General features: G+C 35.9%; 1 protein-coding gene across 1 annotated transcript in view; it reads left to right on the plus strand.

Moving 5' to 3' along the window:
• TINAG (tubulointerstitial nephritis antigen) overlaps positions 1 to 20128 on the plus strand; it is a 93863-nt gene that overhangs the window by 51318 nt on the left and 22417 nt on the right. The window contains exon 9 of the mRNA XM_060021349.1: positions 5390 to 5513. Coding sequence (XP_059877332.1) covers positions 5390 to 5513 — 124 coding nt within the window. The remainder of the gene's footprint in view (positions 1 to 5389; positions 5514 to 20128) is intronic.

Genomic DNA, 20128 nt, shown 5'->3' on the forward strand with positions numbered 1-20128 from the left:
AGACAGAAACACAATCACACTCATTAAAAAAAAAAAAAAATTAGATGGCGAAAAAATATGTCACAGATGAAGGAGCAAGGTAAAAACCTATAAGACCAAGTAAATGAAGAGAAATAGGCAGTCTACCTGAAAAATAATTCAAAGTAATGATAATACAGACAATCCAGAATCTCAGAAATAGAATGGAAGCATGGATTGAGAAAATACAAGAAATGCTTAACAAAGATCTAGAAGAACTAAAGAACAAACAAACAGATGTGAACAACACAATAACTGAAATGAAAACTACAACAGAAGGAATCAATAACAGAATAATGGAGGCAGAAGAACAAATAAGTGAGCTGGAAGACAAAATGGTGGAAATAACTGCCAAGGAGCAGAATAAAGTGAAAAGAATGAAGACAAGCTCAGAGACCTCTGGGACAACACTAAATGCACTGACATTTGAATTGTAGGGGTCCCAGAAGAAGAGAAAAAGAAAGGGTCTGAGAAAATATTTGAAGAGATTATACTGGAAAACTTCCTTAACATGGGAAAGGAAATAGTCACCCAAGTCCAGGAAGCACACAGAGTTACATAAAGGATAAACCCTAGGAAAAACACAGCAAGACACACATTAATCAAACTAGCAAAAATTAAATTCCAAGAAAAAATATTAAAAGTGGCAAGGGAAAAACAAAAATTAACGTACAAAGGAATCCCCATAAGGATAACAGCTGATTTTTCAGTGGAAACTCTGCAGGCCAGACGGAGTGGCAAGATATACTTAAAGTGATGAAAGAGAAAAATCTACAACCAAGATTACTCTACCCAGCAAGGGTCTCCTTCAGATTCAATAGAGAAGTCAAAAGTTTTTCAGACAAACAAAAACTAAGAGAATTCAGCACCATCAAACCAGCTTTACAACAAATGATAAAGAAACTTCTCTAAGCAGGAAACACAAGAGAAGGAAAATACCCACAAAAACAAACCCCAAACAATTAAGAAAATTGTAATAGTAACATACATACTGATAATAACCTTAAATGTAAATGGATTAAATGCCCCAACCAAAAGACACAGACTGGCTGAAGGGATACAAAAACAAAACTCATATATATGCTGTCTACAAGAGACCCACTGCAGACCTAGGGACACATACAGACTGAAAGTGAAGGGATGGAAAAAGATATTCCATGCAAATGGAAATCAAAAGAAACCTGGAATAGCAACACTCATATCAGATAAAATAGACTTTAAAATAAAGACTGTTACAAGAGATAAGGAGGGACACTACATAATGATCAAAGGATCAATCCAAGAAGATATAACAACTATAAATATTTATGCACCCAACATAGGAGCACCCCAATACATAAGGCAAATGCTAACAACCATGAAAGAAGAAATCGACAGTAACACAATAATAGTAGGGGACATTAACACCCCACTTACACCAATGGACAGATCATCCAAACAGAAAATAAATAAGGAAACACAAGCTTTAAATGACACAATAGACCAGATAGAATTAATAGATATTTATAGAACATTCCACCCAAAAGTGTCAGAATACACTTTCTTCTCAAGTGCACGTGGAACATTCTCCAAGATGGATCACATCTTGGGTCAAAACTCAAGCCTCAGAAAATTCAAGAAAATTGAAATCATATCAAGCATCTTTTCTGACTACAACTTTATGAGATTGGAAATCAATTGCAGGAAAAAACTGTAAAAAAAGCAAATACCTGGAGGCTAAATAGTGCACTACTAAATAACCAAGAGATCGCTGAAGAAATCAAAGAAGAAATTTAAAAAATACATAGAAACAAATGACAGTGAAAACATGATGACCCAAAACTTATGGGATGCAGCAAAAGCAGTTCTATGAGGGAAGAATCTCACCTCAAGAAACAAGAAAAATCACAAATAAAAAATGTAACCCTACACTTAAAACAACTAGGGAGAGAAGAACAAAGAAAATCCAAAGTCAACAGAAGGGAAGAATAGAGATCAGAGCAAAAATAAATGAAATAGAAACAAAGAAAACAATAGCAAAGATCAATAAAACTAAAAGTGCGTTCTTTGAGAAGAAAAACAAAATTGATAGACCCTTAGCCAGACTCATTAAGAAAAAAAGGGAGAGGACTCAAATCAATAAAATTAGAAATGAAAAATAGGAAATCACTACTGACACTGTAGAAATCAAAGGATTATAAGAGACTACTATAAAGAACTATATGCCAATAAAATAGACAACCATGGAGAAATGGACAAGTTCTTGGAAAGGTACAATTTTCCAAGATTGAGCCAGGAAGAATTAGAAAATATAAACAGACCAATAAAAAGTAATGAAATTGAAACCATAATTAAAAATCTTCCAACAAACAAAAGTCCAGGACCAGATGGCTTCACAGGCAAATTTTATCAAACATTCAGAGAAGAGCTAACAGTGACACTTCTCAAACTCTTCCAAAAAATTGCAGAGGGAGAAACACTCCCAAATCCATTCAATGAAGCCACCATCACCCTGACACCAAAACCAGAAGAAGATATCACAAAAAAGAAAATTATAGAAAAATATCACTGATGAACATAGATGCAAAAATCCTCAACAAAATACTAGCAAACAGAATCCAACAGCACATTAAAAGGATCATACACCATGATCAAGTGGAATTTATCCCAAGGATGCAAGGATTCTTCAATAGACACAAGTCAATCAATGTGCTACACCACATTAACAAATTAAGGAATAAAAACCATATGATCATCTCAATAGATGCAGAAAATCTTTTGACAAAATTCAATACCATTTATGATAAAAACTCTCTAGAAAATGAGCATAGAGGGAACCTACCTCAACATAATAAAGGCCATATATGGCAAACCCACAGCAAGCATCATACTCAATGGTGAAAAATTGAAAGTATTTCCACTAGGATCAGGAACAAGCCAAAGATGTCTACTCTCACCACTATTATTCAACATAGTTTTGGAAGTCCTAGCCATGGCAATCAGAGAAGAAAAAGAAATAAAAGGAATACAAATTGGAAAAGAGGAAGTAAAACTGTCACTATTTGCTGACGACATGATACTATACAGAGAAAATCCTAAAGATGCCCGCAGAAAACTACTAGAACTAATCAATGAATTTGGTAAGGTTGCAGGATACAAAATTAATGCACAGAAATCTCTGCCATTCCTACACACCAACAATGAAAAATCAGAAAGAGAAATTAGGGAAACACTCCCATTTACCATTGCAACAGAAAGAATAAAATACCTAGGAATAAACCTGCCTAAGGAGGCAAAAGACTTGTACTCAGAAAACTATAAAACATTGATGAAAGAAATCAAAGATGACATAAACAGATGGAGAAATATACCATGTTCTTGGATTGGAGGAATCAATATTGTGAAAATGACTATACTACCCAAAGCAATCTACAGATTCAGTGCAATCCCTATCAAACTACCGATGGCATTCTTCACAGAATTAGAACAAAAAATCTTACAATTCATATGGAAACAGAAAAGACCTCAAATTGCCAAAGCCATCTTGACAAAGAAAAACGGAGCTGGAGGAATCAGGCTCTCTGACTTCAAACTATACCACAAAGCTACAGTAATCAAGACAATATGGTACTGGCCCAAAAACATAAATATAGATCAATGGTACAGGATAGACTGCCCAGAGATAAGCCCACGCACATACGGACACCTAATTTATGACAAAGGAGGCAAGAACATACAATGGAGAAAAGACAGCCTCTTCAATAAGTGGTGCTGGGAAAACTGGACAGCTACATGTAAAAGAATGAAATTAGAACACTACCTAACACCAGACACAAAAATAAACTCCAAATGGATGTAAGACTTAAATGTAAGACTGGACACTATAAAACTTTTAGAGGAAAACAGGAAAAACACTCTTTGACATAAACCACAGCAAGATCTTTTTTGACCCACCTCCTAGAGTAACGGAAATAAAAACAAAAATAAACAAATGGAACTTCATTAAACTTAAAAGCTTTTGCACAGCAAAGGAAACCATAAACAAGACCAAAAGACAACCCTCAGAATGGGAGAATATATTTGCAAATGAAGCAACTGACAAAGGATTAATCTCCAAAATATACAAACAGCTCATGGAGCTCAATATCAAAAAACCAAACAATCCAGTTAAAAAGTGGGCAGAAGACTTACATAGACATTTCACCAAGGAAGACATACAGATATCCATGAGGCACATGAAAAGATACTAATCACTAATTATTAGAGAAATGCAAATCAAAACTACAATGAGGTATCATCTCACACCAGTCAGAATGGCCATTATCAAAAAAGCTAGAAAGAATAAGTGTTGGAATGAGTGTGGTGAAAAGGGAACCCTCCTACACTGTTGGTGGGAATGTAAATTGATACAACCACTATGGTAAACAGTATGGGGGTTCCTTAAAAAAGTAAAAATAGAACTACCATATGACCAGCAATCTCACTGCTGGGTATATACCCTGAGTAAACCATAATTCAAAAGGAGACATGCACCACAATGTTCATTGCAGCACTATTTACAATGGCTAAGACATGGAGCCAACATAGATGTCCATCAACAGATGAATGGATGAAGAAGATGTGGCACATATATACAAAGGAATATTATTCGGCCATAAAAAGAAATGAAATTGAGTTATTTGTAGTGAGGTGGATGGACCTAGAGTCTGTCATACAGAGTGAAGTCAGTCAGAAAAAGAAAAACAAATACTGTATGGTAATGCATATATATAGAATCTAAAAAAAAAAAAAATGGTACTGACGAACTTAGTTGTAGGACAGGGACAAAGAGGTAGACATAGAGAATGGACTTGATGACATGGGGTGGGAGGGCAAAGCTGGGGTGAAGTGAGAGTAGCATCGACATATATACACTACCGAATATAAAATAGTTGGCTGGTGGGAAGTAGCAGCATAGCACAGGGAGATCAGCTCAGTGCTTTGTCATGACTTAGAGGGGTGGGATAGGGAGGATGGGAGGGAGGGTCAAAAGGGAGGGCATATGGAGACATGTGTATGTATATGGCTGATACACTTTTTTGTGCAACAGAAACTAACATGGTATTGTGAAGCAATTATACTCCAATAAAGATCTATTAAAAAAATAGATGGCATTCTAAAAGTATAATGTGACCTTAAGTAATATTCTAAGTAGCTAAAAGTTATTTTTATAAGAGAACAAGAAAATATTGCAGCCAATTAAGTAGGAAAGAAAATTAGGCTGAATTGCAAAATTCCTTCTTAGATTCTACCCCTGGCAATTTTCTCATTGACTATTCTGTGAGAATTTCTGGAAGCATTTAAAGATAATGGTTTAAAACTGTGTCATTTATCCTGTTGTGTTGTATTTTAGCCATAATGCAAGTCCATGAGGATTTCTTCAATTATAAGAAAGGGATATATAGACATGTTACCAGCACAAATGAAGAATCAGAAAAATATCAAAAGCTTCATACACATGCAGTCAAACTCACTGGGTAAGTTACTTTCTTAAAAATCTTCATTGAATGCTTTTGGAAAATAAAACTGAAAATAAGAGTATGTAGTGTGCATTTACGTTCTGGAATTCCTCTTGGTATGAGAGATTCTCATACAAATTGAAAATTATAAAAGGATTGACATTAGTTTAGTCAGTATTTTAAAGTCTGGTGGAAAAGTAACTCAATATTCTGGGAAAGGTAATTCTGTCTCTCACTTACTTGGGAATCCATCCTAAGAATCTGTTCTATGGATAAGGGACATTGATTACTGGAATAGATTCTGCATATGGAATAATCGAGGAAAGGGTACAAAACCACGGTGTATCAGGGTTTGGGGAGAAGGTTTTGGATGGAATAACAAATGGTAGAGATTAAGCAAGAAGAGAGGATAGAACCACCTTTCATTCAATGTAAGATTACTTTTTATATTTATGTGAGAATTGTAGAAATGAAATTTATCAAATTTGTAGGTCAAATACATTCAGCTCTGCAAGAGCAAGAAAGAGGTTCAAAATTTGGTTGCATTTCAAGAGTAAGTCATCTCACAAATAGACCTTACTCAGAGAGTGTGGTCCTTGGGGACCACTTTTTCAATTTCATTCTGACTCTGCCCAGTCTCCAAGCTTTCTCATGTCTCATTCCACTTCAGATGAAATGCTTACTGTCCCACTCTTCAGGTGATGATCTCAAAATTTTTCCTTTTATCTTGAATCACCAATAATGTGACCTTGTGCTCTTACCATGCATTGTATTTCACCAAAGAAATTCAAGCAATCAGGAAACAGTTCCCAGCATCACACGCTCTTCCCATAAGTACTCCTCCCTTTCTTCCCACTTTTCACAGAGTTGAACCTTCTCTGATCCTATCTAAACCCCTCTTGCTATAGTGTAGACCTCAACCTCTCTCCATATACAAGAATATTCAGAGGCAATTTTCCCATTTTCTTCTCTGTAATCAATTTTATTTTTCCCACCATACAAATGTGCCATTATTTCTCAGATATTATGAAAGACAAACAAAACAACAAAAAAATTTTCTCTCATCTTCACTTCCTCTACATTCCTTTTATGTTCTTTCCATACAGTAAATTCTTAGCGAGACTCGTCTGTACTCACTTTCTTCACTTCTTCTCTGCCCATTTTTTTCTTAAACCTCTCCAATCACTTTTTTTTACTTCCTTCCTCCTCTTCACAACAGTACCTGGGTCAAGGTTCTCAGCGACGTCCCCATTGTTATATTCATCTGTCAGAATACACACCTACCTGTCCCCTCCTTCTGGATTTTCCTTACTGCCGTGACTTTTCAAGGTTCTTTGCTCTTCTTTTTCCTTTTTCTATACTTCCATACTTCATGTTGGAGAGCCCCAGACTGAGGTCTTAGTCCCTTCTCCCCTCACTTATTTCCTGGTGAAGTCATCGGTCTCTGAGCTCATCCTGGCTTTGAGTCCCATCGAACCCTGACACTGGTTGAATTTATATCTCCAGCCCAGACCTGATCCTGACCTCCAGACTCATCCATTCCAAGGCCTCCTGGACACCTCCACCTGGGTACCTAATGGATGGCTCACATTCAGTGCTTCCAAAACGGAACCCCTGATCTCCCCCTTTACACTTACTACACAGCATCTACCGTCTCCTTCTTAGCTGATGACCATACAATCCTTCCATGTGCTCTCACTGGAAACCTTAGAATCATCCTTTATTCTCCTTGCCACTCACTCTTAAGATGTTGGAAACTCCGTTGGTTCTTTTAACTTATACCCAGAATCCAACCACTTTTCACCATCTAAATTATCTCCACCGTTGCCTGAACCACCATTACCCATCATTTTGTACATGGGTTACTGGAGAAGCTTCTAACAGCTCCTTTTGCATTTAAGTTTGCCCTGGACAGTCTATTCTCAACAGAGAAATCAGTGTGTTCTTTTAGAGCATTAATCAGATTTCATCACTCCTTTGATCAGAACCCTACAATAGAAAGTAAGAAAGTGATCTGATCTCAATTTCTGTTCACCTGTACCTTGTTCTTCCTGATCTCCTGCTCCATTATATTTCAGACACCCACACCCAGAGTCTTTCCCTGTGCCTACACTGATCCTTTATCAGACATCTGATTCCTTAGTGTCTGTGTCTCCATCTAGTCTTTGCACAGATCTCATCTTCTCAGCATGACATCCCTGACTGTCCTATTTAATACTGCCACCTGCCCTCTGCTTCAGCACCTCTGATCCCCCTCACCTGATCTATTTAAAATTGTTTCCATAACAATGATCACTTTCCAACATACTAATTTAATTAGCTTTTGATGATTGTGTATTGTCTGTCTCCCTTACTAGAACGAAGCTCCGTGAGAGCAGGCGTCTATCTTATTGGCTGAAGTAGCCAAAGCATACAATTCTGGTCCTTCATACACCTCATGCTTTTTCTATTCAAATAATGAATTTTTTTTAGCATACTCTATACTAGTTCTAGCCTGATACTCATCTTTCAATGAGGTAGCTGCTCAGCTTCGATTGGTTTGTAATTCTTGGACCCACACTCATCTGATCAACTCTGCCCCTATTTCTCAGCCCAGAGAGCTTTGTGGGACTCACAATAAATGCCCTCCAGCGGTCTTTGCTGCCATGTGCTACCCTTTGCCTTTCCTTTTTGCTTCACCTTCATCTTTCAACCATTGCCCCTGGTGGCTTGGCCAGGACTTGGGCAGCCCAGTGGGCTGCCAGTGTGACTTCTTCTTCAGCTGATCCCCCCAGGGTAGGATGGGGAGGGACTGACGGTCTGATCACCTAGCCTTGCTCATGGCCCTTGCTATAAACAGCTTGAGGGAGTAGTTCTGGATTGTCCCACATACTTTTAAAGGGAAAAAATTCCTATTCAGGTCTAGAGGGGGAGGGAGAGTGTTGCGGTGAGTCTTGTTCTCAGAATCTACTTTTGCTTTGATACAGAACAAAATGTGTTTTTTTCCATTATTCCTCAAAGTTGTTTATTGTTTTTGGGGGGGTGGATTGTGGCTGTTTGCCTGGTTTACTAAAGATAGAAGGAAGGTACTACTGAGGTTTTAAAACTTGTTTCGTTTTATTTTGTTTTCCCCTTCTTAGCTGTTCAGTGACTTTTCAGGAAGGCAAATGGAATAAGAATGCCTTTATACTGCCACTGGAACTGGGAATTCAGTGCCACCTGAGTTCTGTTTTCCTTCAGTTTGAAAGTCATATTTCTTCTAAACCCCTCCTTCCTATGTATGTTTCATTATCAATTTTTGTTTTCTCTAGTAATATCCGTGATTTGGAAAAAAATTTTCCCACACACTTGGTAATTGAAATAATTTTTCCTATCATTCAGAGAAATCTGGAAATGGCAACATTGATGTGGTGTCTTCCTTGATTTATCAGAACTGATCCTTTATCATCTCTATCATGTATTTAAACATGCTGGTCATGTTTTCTTCATTCTACTTCTAAATTTATTCATGTTGAGGTTGAACAAATTATGAATGTGTTTCTATTTAATCACTCTGCACTGTTTGTATATTTTCCGTGTACAGTGTGTCAGTTGCAGTAATGTGTTCACTTTTATAAACTCCTAGAAGATTGAGACATTTATAAATTTACCTCACATGTGTGACAATTAACAAGGTTAATTCTGCTAGTAGGCAAGCAACTTCTGGAGAATTTGTTTATTTTTCAGAAATATTTTAGGTCCCCTAGGCATTGTTAAATGCCCTGGAGCAGTAGATTTTAATTCATTTCTCTATTAGTAATTCCTGATTTGGTAATTACTGTATTTAGAAAGTGAATGCATCAGTGAATTAGAGAGGAATCAAATAGCCCAAGTAAGTTAATGTTCCTTATCAGAGAGCTTAATGTACTTCATAGAAGTACTTTACAAATTTATCACAACAAATTCTATTTGCTGTCCATTCTGTTAAAGACAAAGTTATTAGATTTAACTTACTTGAACAAATAAATTTAAACTTCTATTGAATGCTCATCACTGGGGAATACAAGGAGGATTAATACATAGTCCTGCTCTTAAGGAGTTTAGGGAATAAGGTAGAGACATTCACAACTGCTTCTGGCATATATTTCCATGCATATAGGGTTTTACATATATAAAACACAGAATAGTGATAGGTAGATATACATTTGTAATGCCTTTCTTTGTTCCTCATAATTTTAGTTCACTCCTCTCTCTTCTCTTTCCATAACCTCTGTCTAACCCTGTTATGGATACTGAAGTCATAAAAGCATTTAATTGAATTAAAAACTCCAGATGTTTTGAAACATGGCATTATTTTATATACCAATAATAAGAATAAAATATTACCAATTATACTAAACAACTCCATAGATTGTTAGATTGATTTCAATTTTTGAGATGCTAAAATGTGGGGAAAAAAGAGTGTCATATAATAAAAAAATATGATATATAAGATTTTCATCGTGGCCAATGTTCTTTATGTTATGGTTCTATTCCACATCTCTTTATACATTGCAGTTCATCTTGTGTCCCTGTCCACCAAAGGTTCTGAGCTTTCTTGAAACCCTCACTCGGAAGTTTATAAAGCAGTGCATTAAAGCCATTTACTTTTGTATATGATTCCAGGAATTACCACTATGACAAATGAAAAAAAAATACTAGCAGTCAGACATTTTAGAAAATTAAGGGAAATAATGGGGATAAATCACTGTCAATCCTGCTTATATGACAGAATTTTATTGAGGATCGAGTCTATCTTTACAGAAGAGAACAATAAAATCATTTTAGGACATATTTTTGGCATCATTCAATAATGTTTTATGTGAAAGTTTATTTATTCAGCAAACATTTATTGAGTACATCTATCTTCCGGATGTGGTTTTAGAAGTAGGGATACATCAGGAAACAAAATAGACACAGATCCTGGTCTTCATCAAATTTATATTCTACAAATTGATATATAGCTGTTAGGCAAATACAATAGTATTTTATAAAAGGCCAGAGTTTTGGTGCTAAAGTTTGGGTGTGTGTGTCTGGTGTCAACAATATCAAATTTTTAATGCATAAATATTGAGTAGTGACTCAGAGAGAGAGAAGACAAACAACTGGGAAATGGAGGCCAAAAGGAAAGTAAACATGAAAACAGTCTGAGAAGAACAGAGGAAAGAATAACAAAAATGTTTTCAAGTAGATTGTGAATGAGAATTGCAGTTTTTAAAATTAAACCGAACACCCTAAAATAAATTTAAAATGTTGCAAAGTGATAGAAACTGGGCATGTTTCCAATAAATGACTGTGAAGACATTTATTTGGTTTGAGTAAATCATTAAGAATTCAAGTCAGAGATTTCTGTAAACTGTGATGCAAACCCATAATGTGACTTAAAATTGGGCACAGATAGAATGAATTATATATTTCTCTTTTCTATATATTCAACAAAAATTCAAAGAAAATCCATGTTGTTCCTGGTGCTGTGCTGAGTAGTAGGCATGATGAGAAAAAAAAAAAAGTCCTTGCTGTCACAGTGCAACTAGATATTAACCCAAAACACACAAAAATGTAAAGTTATGCCACATTTCATAAAGGCAGGGAAGAAAGTGGTAAGAGGATGCTTAGTACTTGATCTAGGGACTTCCCGGGTGGCGCAGTGGGTAAGACTATGCACTCCCAATGCAGGAGGCCCAGGTTTGATCCCTGGTCAGGGAACTAGACCACACATGCATGCTGCAACTGAGTTCACATGCCACAACCAAGGAGCCCACATGCCGCAACTAAGGAGCCTGCCTAATGCAACTAAGACCTGGTGCAACCATGTAAATATAAATAAATAAATAAAAGAAAAAAGTACTCGATCTAGACCTGAGGATCCAGCAAATGTCCTTGAGGAAGAAAAGTATGAGCTAAGATTTATAGGTTGTTTAGCAGCAGGCAAATGGAGCAGCTTGTGTAAAGGCCCTGTGGTCAGAAGGATACAAAACACTATATGAATGCAAAGAATGCTGTGTTTGTTGAATCTTGGAAGGCAAGGACTTGTAGACCAGTTTATAGAATTTAGTCAAGGATGTTAAGTATTTCATTAAGGATCTTAAGAGCAAAGGGAAGTCACTGAAGAGATTTAAATAGGAAAGTGGCATGATCTTTCTTTTTATTTTTTAAAAGATTGCTTTAACTATAAAGAATGTGATATAAAAGGCAAATGGTGGTAATTCTAGTAGAAGACAACAGCCTGGACCTGGTAAGATAGTGAAAGAGTTGGGGAGATATGGGTGGATCAAGAAATATTTAAAGAGAAAAGCTGGAAGAAGGGATATGGATTTGGAATCGTGGTGGACAACAAAGTGGGGAAGGCAGTCACTACTGGGTCTGGTAATTTCAAGATGTCTTTGAGACATAAGAATGCTGATAGATGTCAGAGAAGACAGGTAGATATATTGATCTCAAGGTCATAGTAGAGACAAGGGTTGAAGATGGATGGTACTGAACAGAATAAGAAAAAAAGAAAGACTGATTGAGGTTAAGCCATGGGAAAATCCAGTATTTCATGACTGGCTAGAAAATGATGAGTCTACAAAAAGAAGGAGAGGCCAGTGAGGTTTTTTTAAATTTTAATTTATTTATTTTTAAATTTTATTTATCTATTTTTTTATACAGCACGTTCTTATTAGTTATCTATTTTATACATATTAGTGTATATATGTCAATCCCAATCTCCCAATTCATCCCAAAAGTGGCTAGTGTAAGATTTCGAGAAAACTGGGAAACTGTAAGGTTGGGATCCAGAGTCTGTGAAGACATTGGTCTTAGAGAAAGACTGAGTTACAAGTCTATTTTATCAGGAGAGAAGGAAGACAGGAGGTTAAATGAAACTTTTAGCATTTAACGTAGTGGTAGGTTGAGGAAAATTCCTATCATATTTCTTCTTTTTTTTAATCTCTAGGAAGCCGGAGGCAAGGTTATCTGTAGAGGGAAGAGGTGGTGGGAGGATACATGATCAGAAATTTGAGAATAGAGGTGGTTTGCAATCGTCCTCTGGATGTTTAGGTGAGGGAGTTGCCCCAGGAACCTACCTACAGGAATTGCCTCGTGTTGCTAATGGCACCATTCTGCCCTCTTGTATGTGCTTTCTGCAGTTGTAGTCAGCCACTTGGCTGGATGCAAAGAGAAGTGGGTAGTTGAATTCATACAAGATGGACAGTTTTCCAGATGGGTGCAATGAGGAGTCAGAAAAACAAGGGGTTTAGGGTATGAGTATTGACCTTAGTGTTGCTGAGATGGTGAAAGCTTAATAAACCTGCTGAAAAGAGAGGGTTGATGGATTCAAAGAAAATAGAAAAATCATTGGACTAGAGACCATGGTGATTCTAATCGCTGTGATTTTTATGATTGTCTAACTTATTTTTCTTACCTTTTAGATTTTTAATCTTTTTATTGTTTATGAGAGAAAAGTAATCATGTAATAATGAGGTAATATTTTACAGATTATGAATACAGTGGTAGAGAGTGACTAAGTCATAATTTTATATGACTTAGTGCCTAATTATCTTGTAGTATTCATTGTCTGCTTTTAGATCCTAAATGTTTGATACCGGTCTATCTATCATCTATGTATCTATGTATCTATGTATCTATCATCTATCTATCTATCCATTTAAAGATAGTTGCTCCCAGAGACTATAAAAATAATGCTTTGTCTTGTAATAACGTATGAGGGAAGAGAATTAAAAAAAGAATATATATAAGTGGCCATCAACAGAGGAATGGGTAAAGATGATGTGGTACATATATACAAAGGAATATTAGCCATAAAAAAGAACAAAATAATGCCACCTGCAGCAACAAATGAACCTAGAGATTGCCATACTGAGTGAAGTAAGTCAGACACAGACAAATATCATATGATATCGCTTATATGTGAAATCTAAAAAAAGGGTACAAATGAACTTATTTACAAAATGGAAGTAGAGTTACGAATGCAGAAAACAAACTTATGGTTACCAGGGGATGGGAGGGAGGGATAAATTGGGAGATTGGGACTGACATATAAACACTACCATATATAAAATAGGTAACTAATAAGAACCTGCTGTATATGTACAGCATTCTCTGTAATGGCCTATGTGGGAAAAGAATCTAAAAAAAAAAAGAAGAGCGGATATATGTATATGTATAACTGATTCACTTCGCTGTACACCTGAAACTAACACAACAAGGTAAATCAATACACCAATAAAATTTTTTTTAAATATTTTAGGCTTGGCAAGGCATAAATTCCTGCTGCAAATAAACTCTGTCATTAGAACTCCAGAGAAGCCACAGATAATAAGTAAATAAATTAGATGTGGCCAAGTCCCAGTAAAACTTTATTTACAAAAATAAGTGGCCACTCAAGGCTCATAGTCTGTCAAAAACTGATACAAAATCAATCATAGCTCTTCTTAGTTACCAGTAAGTAGCATAAAATCAGGAAAATGACTTACAACTGTGAATATTGTACTTTTTTTCATAAATATTCTCTGATTTTGTTTGCTTGTAGGTTTTTGATTTCTCTTGTTTGCCTTTGTTCTTCATGTATTGTAGTGAAAGAATGCTAAACAAAAAAGAATAAGTTTCAATTATGGTTTTTCTACTTATTAAATTTGGTCTGAATAACGTAAAAAAAGAATTGATATATTTATATATATGTATGTGTAACTGAATCACTTTACTGTACTAACACAACATTGCAAATCAACTATATTTCAATAACAATTTTAAAAATAATGCTTCAGAGTTAAATTTCTCATATATTTTCCCCATATTGTCTAAACATATAAACAGCAAGGACTCCAGGAGCATAAATCATTATTTAGTGAGATTATAAATTATTTAACATAGCTATATTGGGGCCACCCCTTGTTTTCCCCCATTCATCTTTTTTTCCTTCTTCTTTTCTGAATAACCACTAATGGTAAGCCTGAAATTTCATGCTATGTTATGTTTAACCCTTGGCAAATTGGTAAGTTCTAAGCAGAAGTTTTAATTAGAGGTTTTTAATGCATGGTGAAGTCCAAGACAGTAGAATGAAACTTTCAACTACACTTATTTAGAAAATGAAAATAAATATGTGATAATTAGTATAGACAATGCAAAGACATTTAATTTGGGTCTTGGGGTGCACTGGCTTGAATAACACTAGCTGCTACAATAAATAAACTCAAAATATTTAATAATTCAAATATCTTAAAGTTTATTTCTTATTCATATACTAGTTCAAGATGGGAGATCCTAGATTTGGAGTCACTTTCTTCCATATGGTTTCAGGGACTCCAAGCTCTTTCTACCTTGTTGCTCTGCCATCTCTTAGGGTCACATGTTTTGATTTTATTCTGCCTCTGGAAAATGAAGAAGAGCATGAGGAGGGCTTCTTAAATTCACTTCTTTTAAAGACTTGACTCAGAAATGGCACTTACAAGTCCATTCACATTCATTTGGCTAAAACTCATTCACATGCCTCTACCCAGCTGCAAATGAGGCTGGGAAGTATAAAAGATTTGGCAGTGAAATTATAACATGAGAACAAATAGAGCTATAGTTTGGAGCAGAATTCCAAATTTGCATAAATTTTAAAGATAAAAACAAACAGAGACACAAATTTGAGTTTGTGGAGAGCTGACTTGATCTACATTTCCCAGACCCTCTGTGATTGTGTTCAGTTTTTAGAGAATCTTCACTGGGAAATTCTAAGAATTACTGCTTTACAAGACTGAATCAATTAATAAATGCATTTGGTACCAACTATATCCATAATCACTGAAGTAGTACTGTCACACAATCCTCCTGTTCAAAAAACCTTATAAGATGGGAATTAGTATTCCATTTTACTAGAAATAAGAGACAGAGTGTTTAGAAAACTTTTAAAGTTCTTCTGACTTCAAAATAGCTCTTTTAACCATACTACATTTCTATATAAATATTATATATATAGATACACACACACACACACACACACACACAGACACACACCTATATATAGGAACAAGGAAGGTCCAGTGTCAAGATTCACTCAATGTTTATTTATCATCTAGGTTTTCTCAAGAAACTGCTATATTTTTTCTTTTAGTAAAAGTGTCCTTAGGGTAAAAATAAATATATCCTTTTTTTCCTATTTAAAAATTCTATTCTCACTTGCTTTGACCACACATCTTTAATCTGCACATAAAGACCTTTGCCTAATTTTTCAATTAGAAACTTTTTTTTCAGTATGTAATATGTGTCAATCATGTAGTGTGCTAGACATTAAGAATACCAACAGCAAAAATATCCTGCTCCTGTTTTCAAGCAAGTGGGAGAGAGAGATAGAAAGGGAGAGAGAGAGAGAGAGAGAGAGAGAGAGAGAGAGAGAGGAGGCAGAGAAGGAGACAGAGCAGGACAGAGAGGAACAAGCAGTGCTGATGCACAATGTCTTAAGCGTGGAGATGGAAATAGGATAGGAATTTAAATTGAGTAGTGAGGGTGTGAGTCATATAGAAAGGCACATAACTCCAATTCTGGGGCCAGAGAAGACTTGTGGGAAGAGGTAGCACCTGCTGTGGAGGTGAGTAAAGCAGGTAGGAATTATTAAAGGTACATGGCAAGAGAAGAGCATGTCCCAGGAAAAGTGAGCAGCAAATGGACAATCTCACAGTGAGAGAGAATATTACCTACTTAAGAAATTGGAAAGGGTAAATAGGTTGAGTGTAGAGTGAGGAGGAATCTAGTGAAAACTGAGACTAAGAGGTAGCCCAGTCTCGGGGTATTCTGCTATTAATGATAATTTACTAACCTGTCCTGGGGCCTCACCTGGTCTGACTGCTTCAGCATCTCTGGGTTTGCCCTCGCCCCCTGTCCTCCATCATCTCTGTATGAATTTATATGCCTTCACAACGACATTGTTTGGTTTACAGTGAAAGTTCCAAGTGTCCAGGTGACATTTCTCTACCTCCTATTCTGTGATGTTCGGTTCAGTTCAGTCTCCTAGTTCTGGGTCATTCTACTTTGAGATGTGGGTAAATTTGAGAGCAGAAACTGTCACCAAAGAATAGAAATGGGATCTCAATAGACTAGATCCACTGTACAGTTTCTGCTATAAAGCAAGTAGCACAAACTGAATAACATTCAAAAAGGAAAAGTAATCTTTCTTCCCCTGACACATCGTGGCAGACCTGAGCTCTGGGAAACCATGTTCATACACTGGCCTGGCCTGGAAGTGTTTTTGATCTAGTAGTGAGAATAGCCCTATAAACATACAATGTGAGAGGAAGTGAGCTCAGGGTCTCTCTCCTCTGCCATCCTGACTAATCTACAAGAATTAAAACAAACAAACAAACAAAAAACCCATATAATGTAAGTGCATTGGTTTTGCACAGATGGAATCAAAATGTTAGAGAGCATAGAGGAGGGGAACCTCACCTAAGAGCGTGCAGGTGCATTAGAGAACGTACAAGTCAGGACTAGAGTAAGAAATGACCCTGGAGTAAAGGTTACTAGGATGTTAATTAAGCCTTTGCATTTCCTCTACTGTGAACTTATTATTCTTGCTCTTTATTTGCTTTTCTAACAGAGTCTTCGTTTTTAAGACTAAACCCAAGTTTATTGTTGGCTTCATAAATTTATTTTTAATGATTTTGACCTGGGCAATATTTTAACTTTTATTCTAAATTTTTAAAGTTCTATTTCTAAAGTAATTAAGTCAAAGATCTACCTGGAAGATATTTGGGTGATGATGTGTGGTGATGATCTAATGTTTTCCTCCAGACTCTGAGCTAAAAACACCAAGACCACATAATGAATAATCCATTCCTTCCTTACTCTTTGAAATGCATTTTTTATAGCTTATTAAATTCTTACATAAATTTATTAAGTTTTGATTCTGAGGTGCCCTGTTCAAAATACACACTGTCTATCATTCAATTTCTACCACTTTATTTTAATATTACATAGTATTCACATTGTTGCATTGCTCTCATTTTTTCAATGTTTATCTAGTTATTTTCCTAATGAGATTAAAACAAACAAACTCAGAGCAACTTAATTGGAACTTGAATGTTTTATTTATAAAGAAGATAACATAAACTTTCTTACTTTTTAAAGACTATTATTAAGTATCCTGCACTTATTTTTCTTTAGAGAAATGCTATTTTTCAAGGATTTCATTTTTATAAAACTTTTTTTCTCTTCCCTATATCCTAAGATTTCTATATCTTTATTAAATGCAACTTTTAAATATGAAGCTATTTGACTGCTAAACTGTTATTTTATTTCACTTTCATTACCCGGTTGAGGTATTTTAGTAGTAAATACTATTAAAACTAAAAGAAGTATTAAAAGGATAATTTAATTAAATTGATTAAAGAATATACTACTTTTCAAACTTAAAATATCTTATCCATCTAAGATCTGTAAAGGACCCGGATTTTATCTACCCAATAACCTAATGTAAAAGAAGAGGGTATAGTGATAGAGATTTTCCAGAGATTCCCATGCTGTCTAGTTGCAGAATCCATGCTAAGCTCAAGCCGCTTCAATACTAACCTTGTTTAGTAGACCCCTGGGACACAACACAGTGTTACGAGTATGTGTGTTGAAGTCAGACAATCTATATCAAAAATCTCTTGCTGCCATTTACTGAGATGTGTTTAGCTTTTTGTAACCTGGGGATAAAATGATGCTTGTGCGGAATAAATGGGATCATGCATACACAGTACTTGTATGCTTCATGTATGGAAGCATTCAATAAATATTTACTGTTATTAATAATAATACAAAAATTATGGCTTTCAGTTATTGGGAAAGTATACTTTACTTTCTTTCTAAGATGAGTTTTAATGTCTGTGGATACTTAAGATTTGGGGGGCCTGTGTGATGGAGCGTTATTAGTCCCTGGTACAGGGTTATCTTCGAAATTCAGCTTAATACATTACTTGTGGTGATTCTGTTTTAAAAATAAATACCTTCTGTAGTAGGTGTTGTCCTTAAAATTTCAAATATGATAGAATTCACAATGGAGGTTAGGTAAAGCATATGCTTGTGAATTTCCTGACGTGTGGTGGTGTTGGGGGGATATCGGGAATAGGAAGTAGAGTGGCTTCTGACTTCTTTTGTCAGGAAGAAGTGTGGACTGGTTGTCCCTTGAAAGAGAGAGCACTTTCAGGATAATCACAGCACATTTTTAGAAAGTAGCTTACCATGTTGGAATCTAGGATCAGGATTTTCTCTTACGCTCCAGAAAACATAATCTACAGGACAATTCTGATGAGTGAATGAACTGGGAGATTTTCTTAAAAGGCGTGTGTTGCTATGGTGATTTATAATGTCTCCTCTGAACAAAAACATGTAGGATATGATAGACTCCTTCAATATGACCAAAGAGAAGGTAGGGCCAAGTCTATGTTACCCTAAAAGGGGAAAGGTTGCAGAAAAAATGAATTTCACAGATGATGAGTGAGTACTATTTGTGATACTAAGTGACAAATTTGATTTACTTTGATCCTCAAAATAAATGTAACAAATATTATTCTTTTCCGTCCCCATGATTCTAATCATTAGGGTCATTACATTTTTGGATATAAATGAGTTGGTTGGATGTGATGAATGCAACCCTGATTGGAATATTGTTATCATGACCAAGCTGTTCTGCCTAGCCCACACTTTTTCATTTTAGTCCATCTTGTTCACCATCACCAGCTTTATCTTTCTATGGTTGCCTACAATCCCTCCCCTTCCAAACCTTTCATGACTCCTCTATGAAGACACAAAAGGTAAACCCTGGCATTATCTCCTTCTCTTCTCTCAGGTGTGCCCCTTTCTTCTTGGTATCTTCTGCAAATTACTCAAGGCTGATCATGCCCTTCCTCTTCACAGCTGGAAATGACTCCATCCATTTCTATCTTCTCCTGGTCCTACTTTTTGTCGCTAATGTTATAGGTTGCTCCTTAGATACTAGTGACAATTTAGTCACTTACCATATAATTTTGAACTGTTACTTAACCTCTTGGGGCTTTAGTTGCCTTATCTATGAAGCAAAGAAATTGGATTAGAGTCAGATTAATTTGGGGAACTGTATGGTCTTGACTATTCAACTCTGTCATTTGTAGATATGGATAATATGTAGAAGAATGAGCTTGGCTCTTCCATAACTGAGTCACTTTGCTGTACATCTGAAACTAACACAGAATTGTAAATCAACTATACTTCAATTTAAAAAAATAACTAAGAAACAAACAAACAGGCTGTGGGCGAGATTTAGCCTGTGAGTCATATACTCCAACCCCTGAAGTCTCCTTTCAGTGCTAAGATTTTATAAGAAAATAGAAAGCCATTTCTATTCCTAACATCAAAGGGCTGAAGTTTTCCCTCATGGTGTGTCATCATTAGATATTACCCTATTTCTTTGTCATTGACGATGATGGACAGTTTTGGTTCTGCAATCTCTCCCCAGTATATTTCACATGGTGTGGACATCTTAACACATATTCTGGGATACTTCTCCCAGTTTCACAGCAGATCATTCTGACCAGAGCATAAACTGGGTACAACCTTGTCATCAATTTCCTCCATAATCCTTTTTATAGGTCAAATTAAATGTGACAGTATACTCAGCAATCTTTTTGCTTCCTGAA

This window comes from Delphinus delphis, chromosome 10, assembly GCF_949987515.2.
Source record: "Delphinus delphis chromosome 10, mDelDel1.2, whole genome shotgun sequence".
NCBI lineage: Eukaryota > Metazoa > Chordata > Mammalia > Artiodactyla > Delphinidae > Delphinus > Delphinus delphis.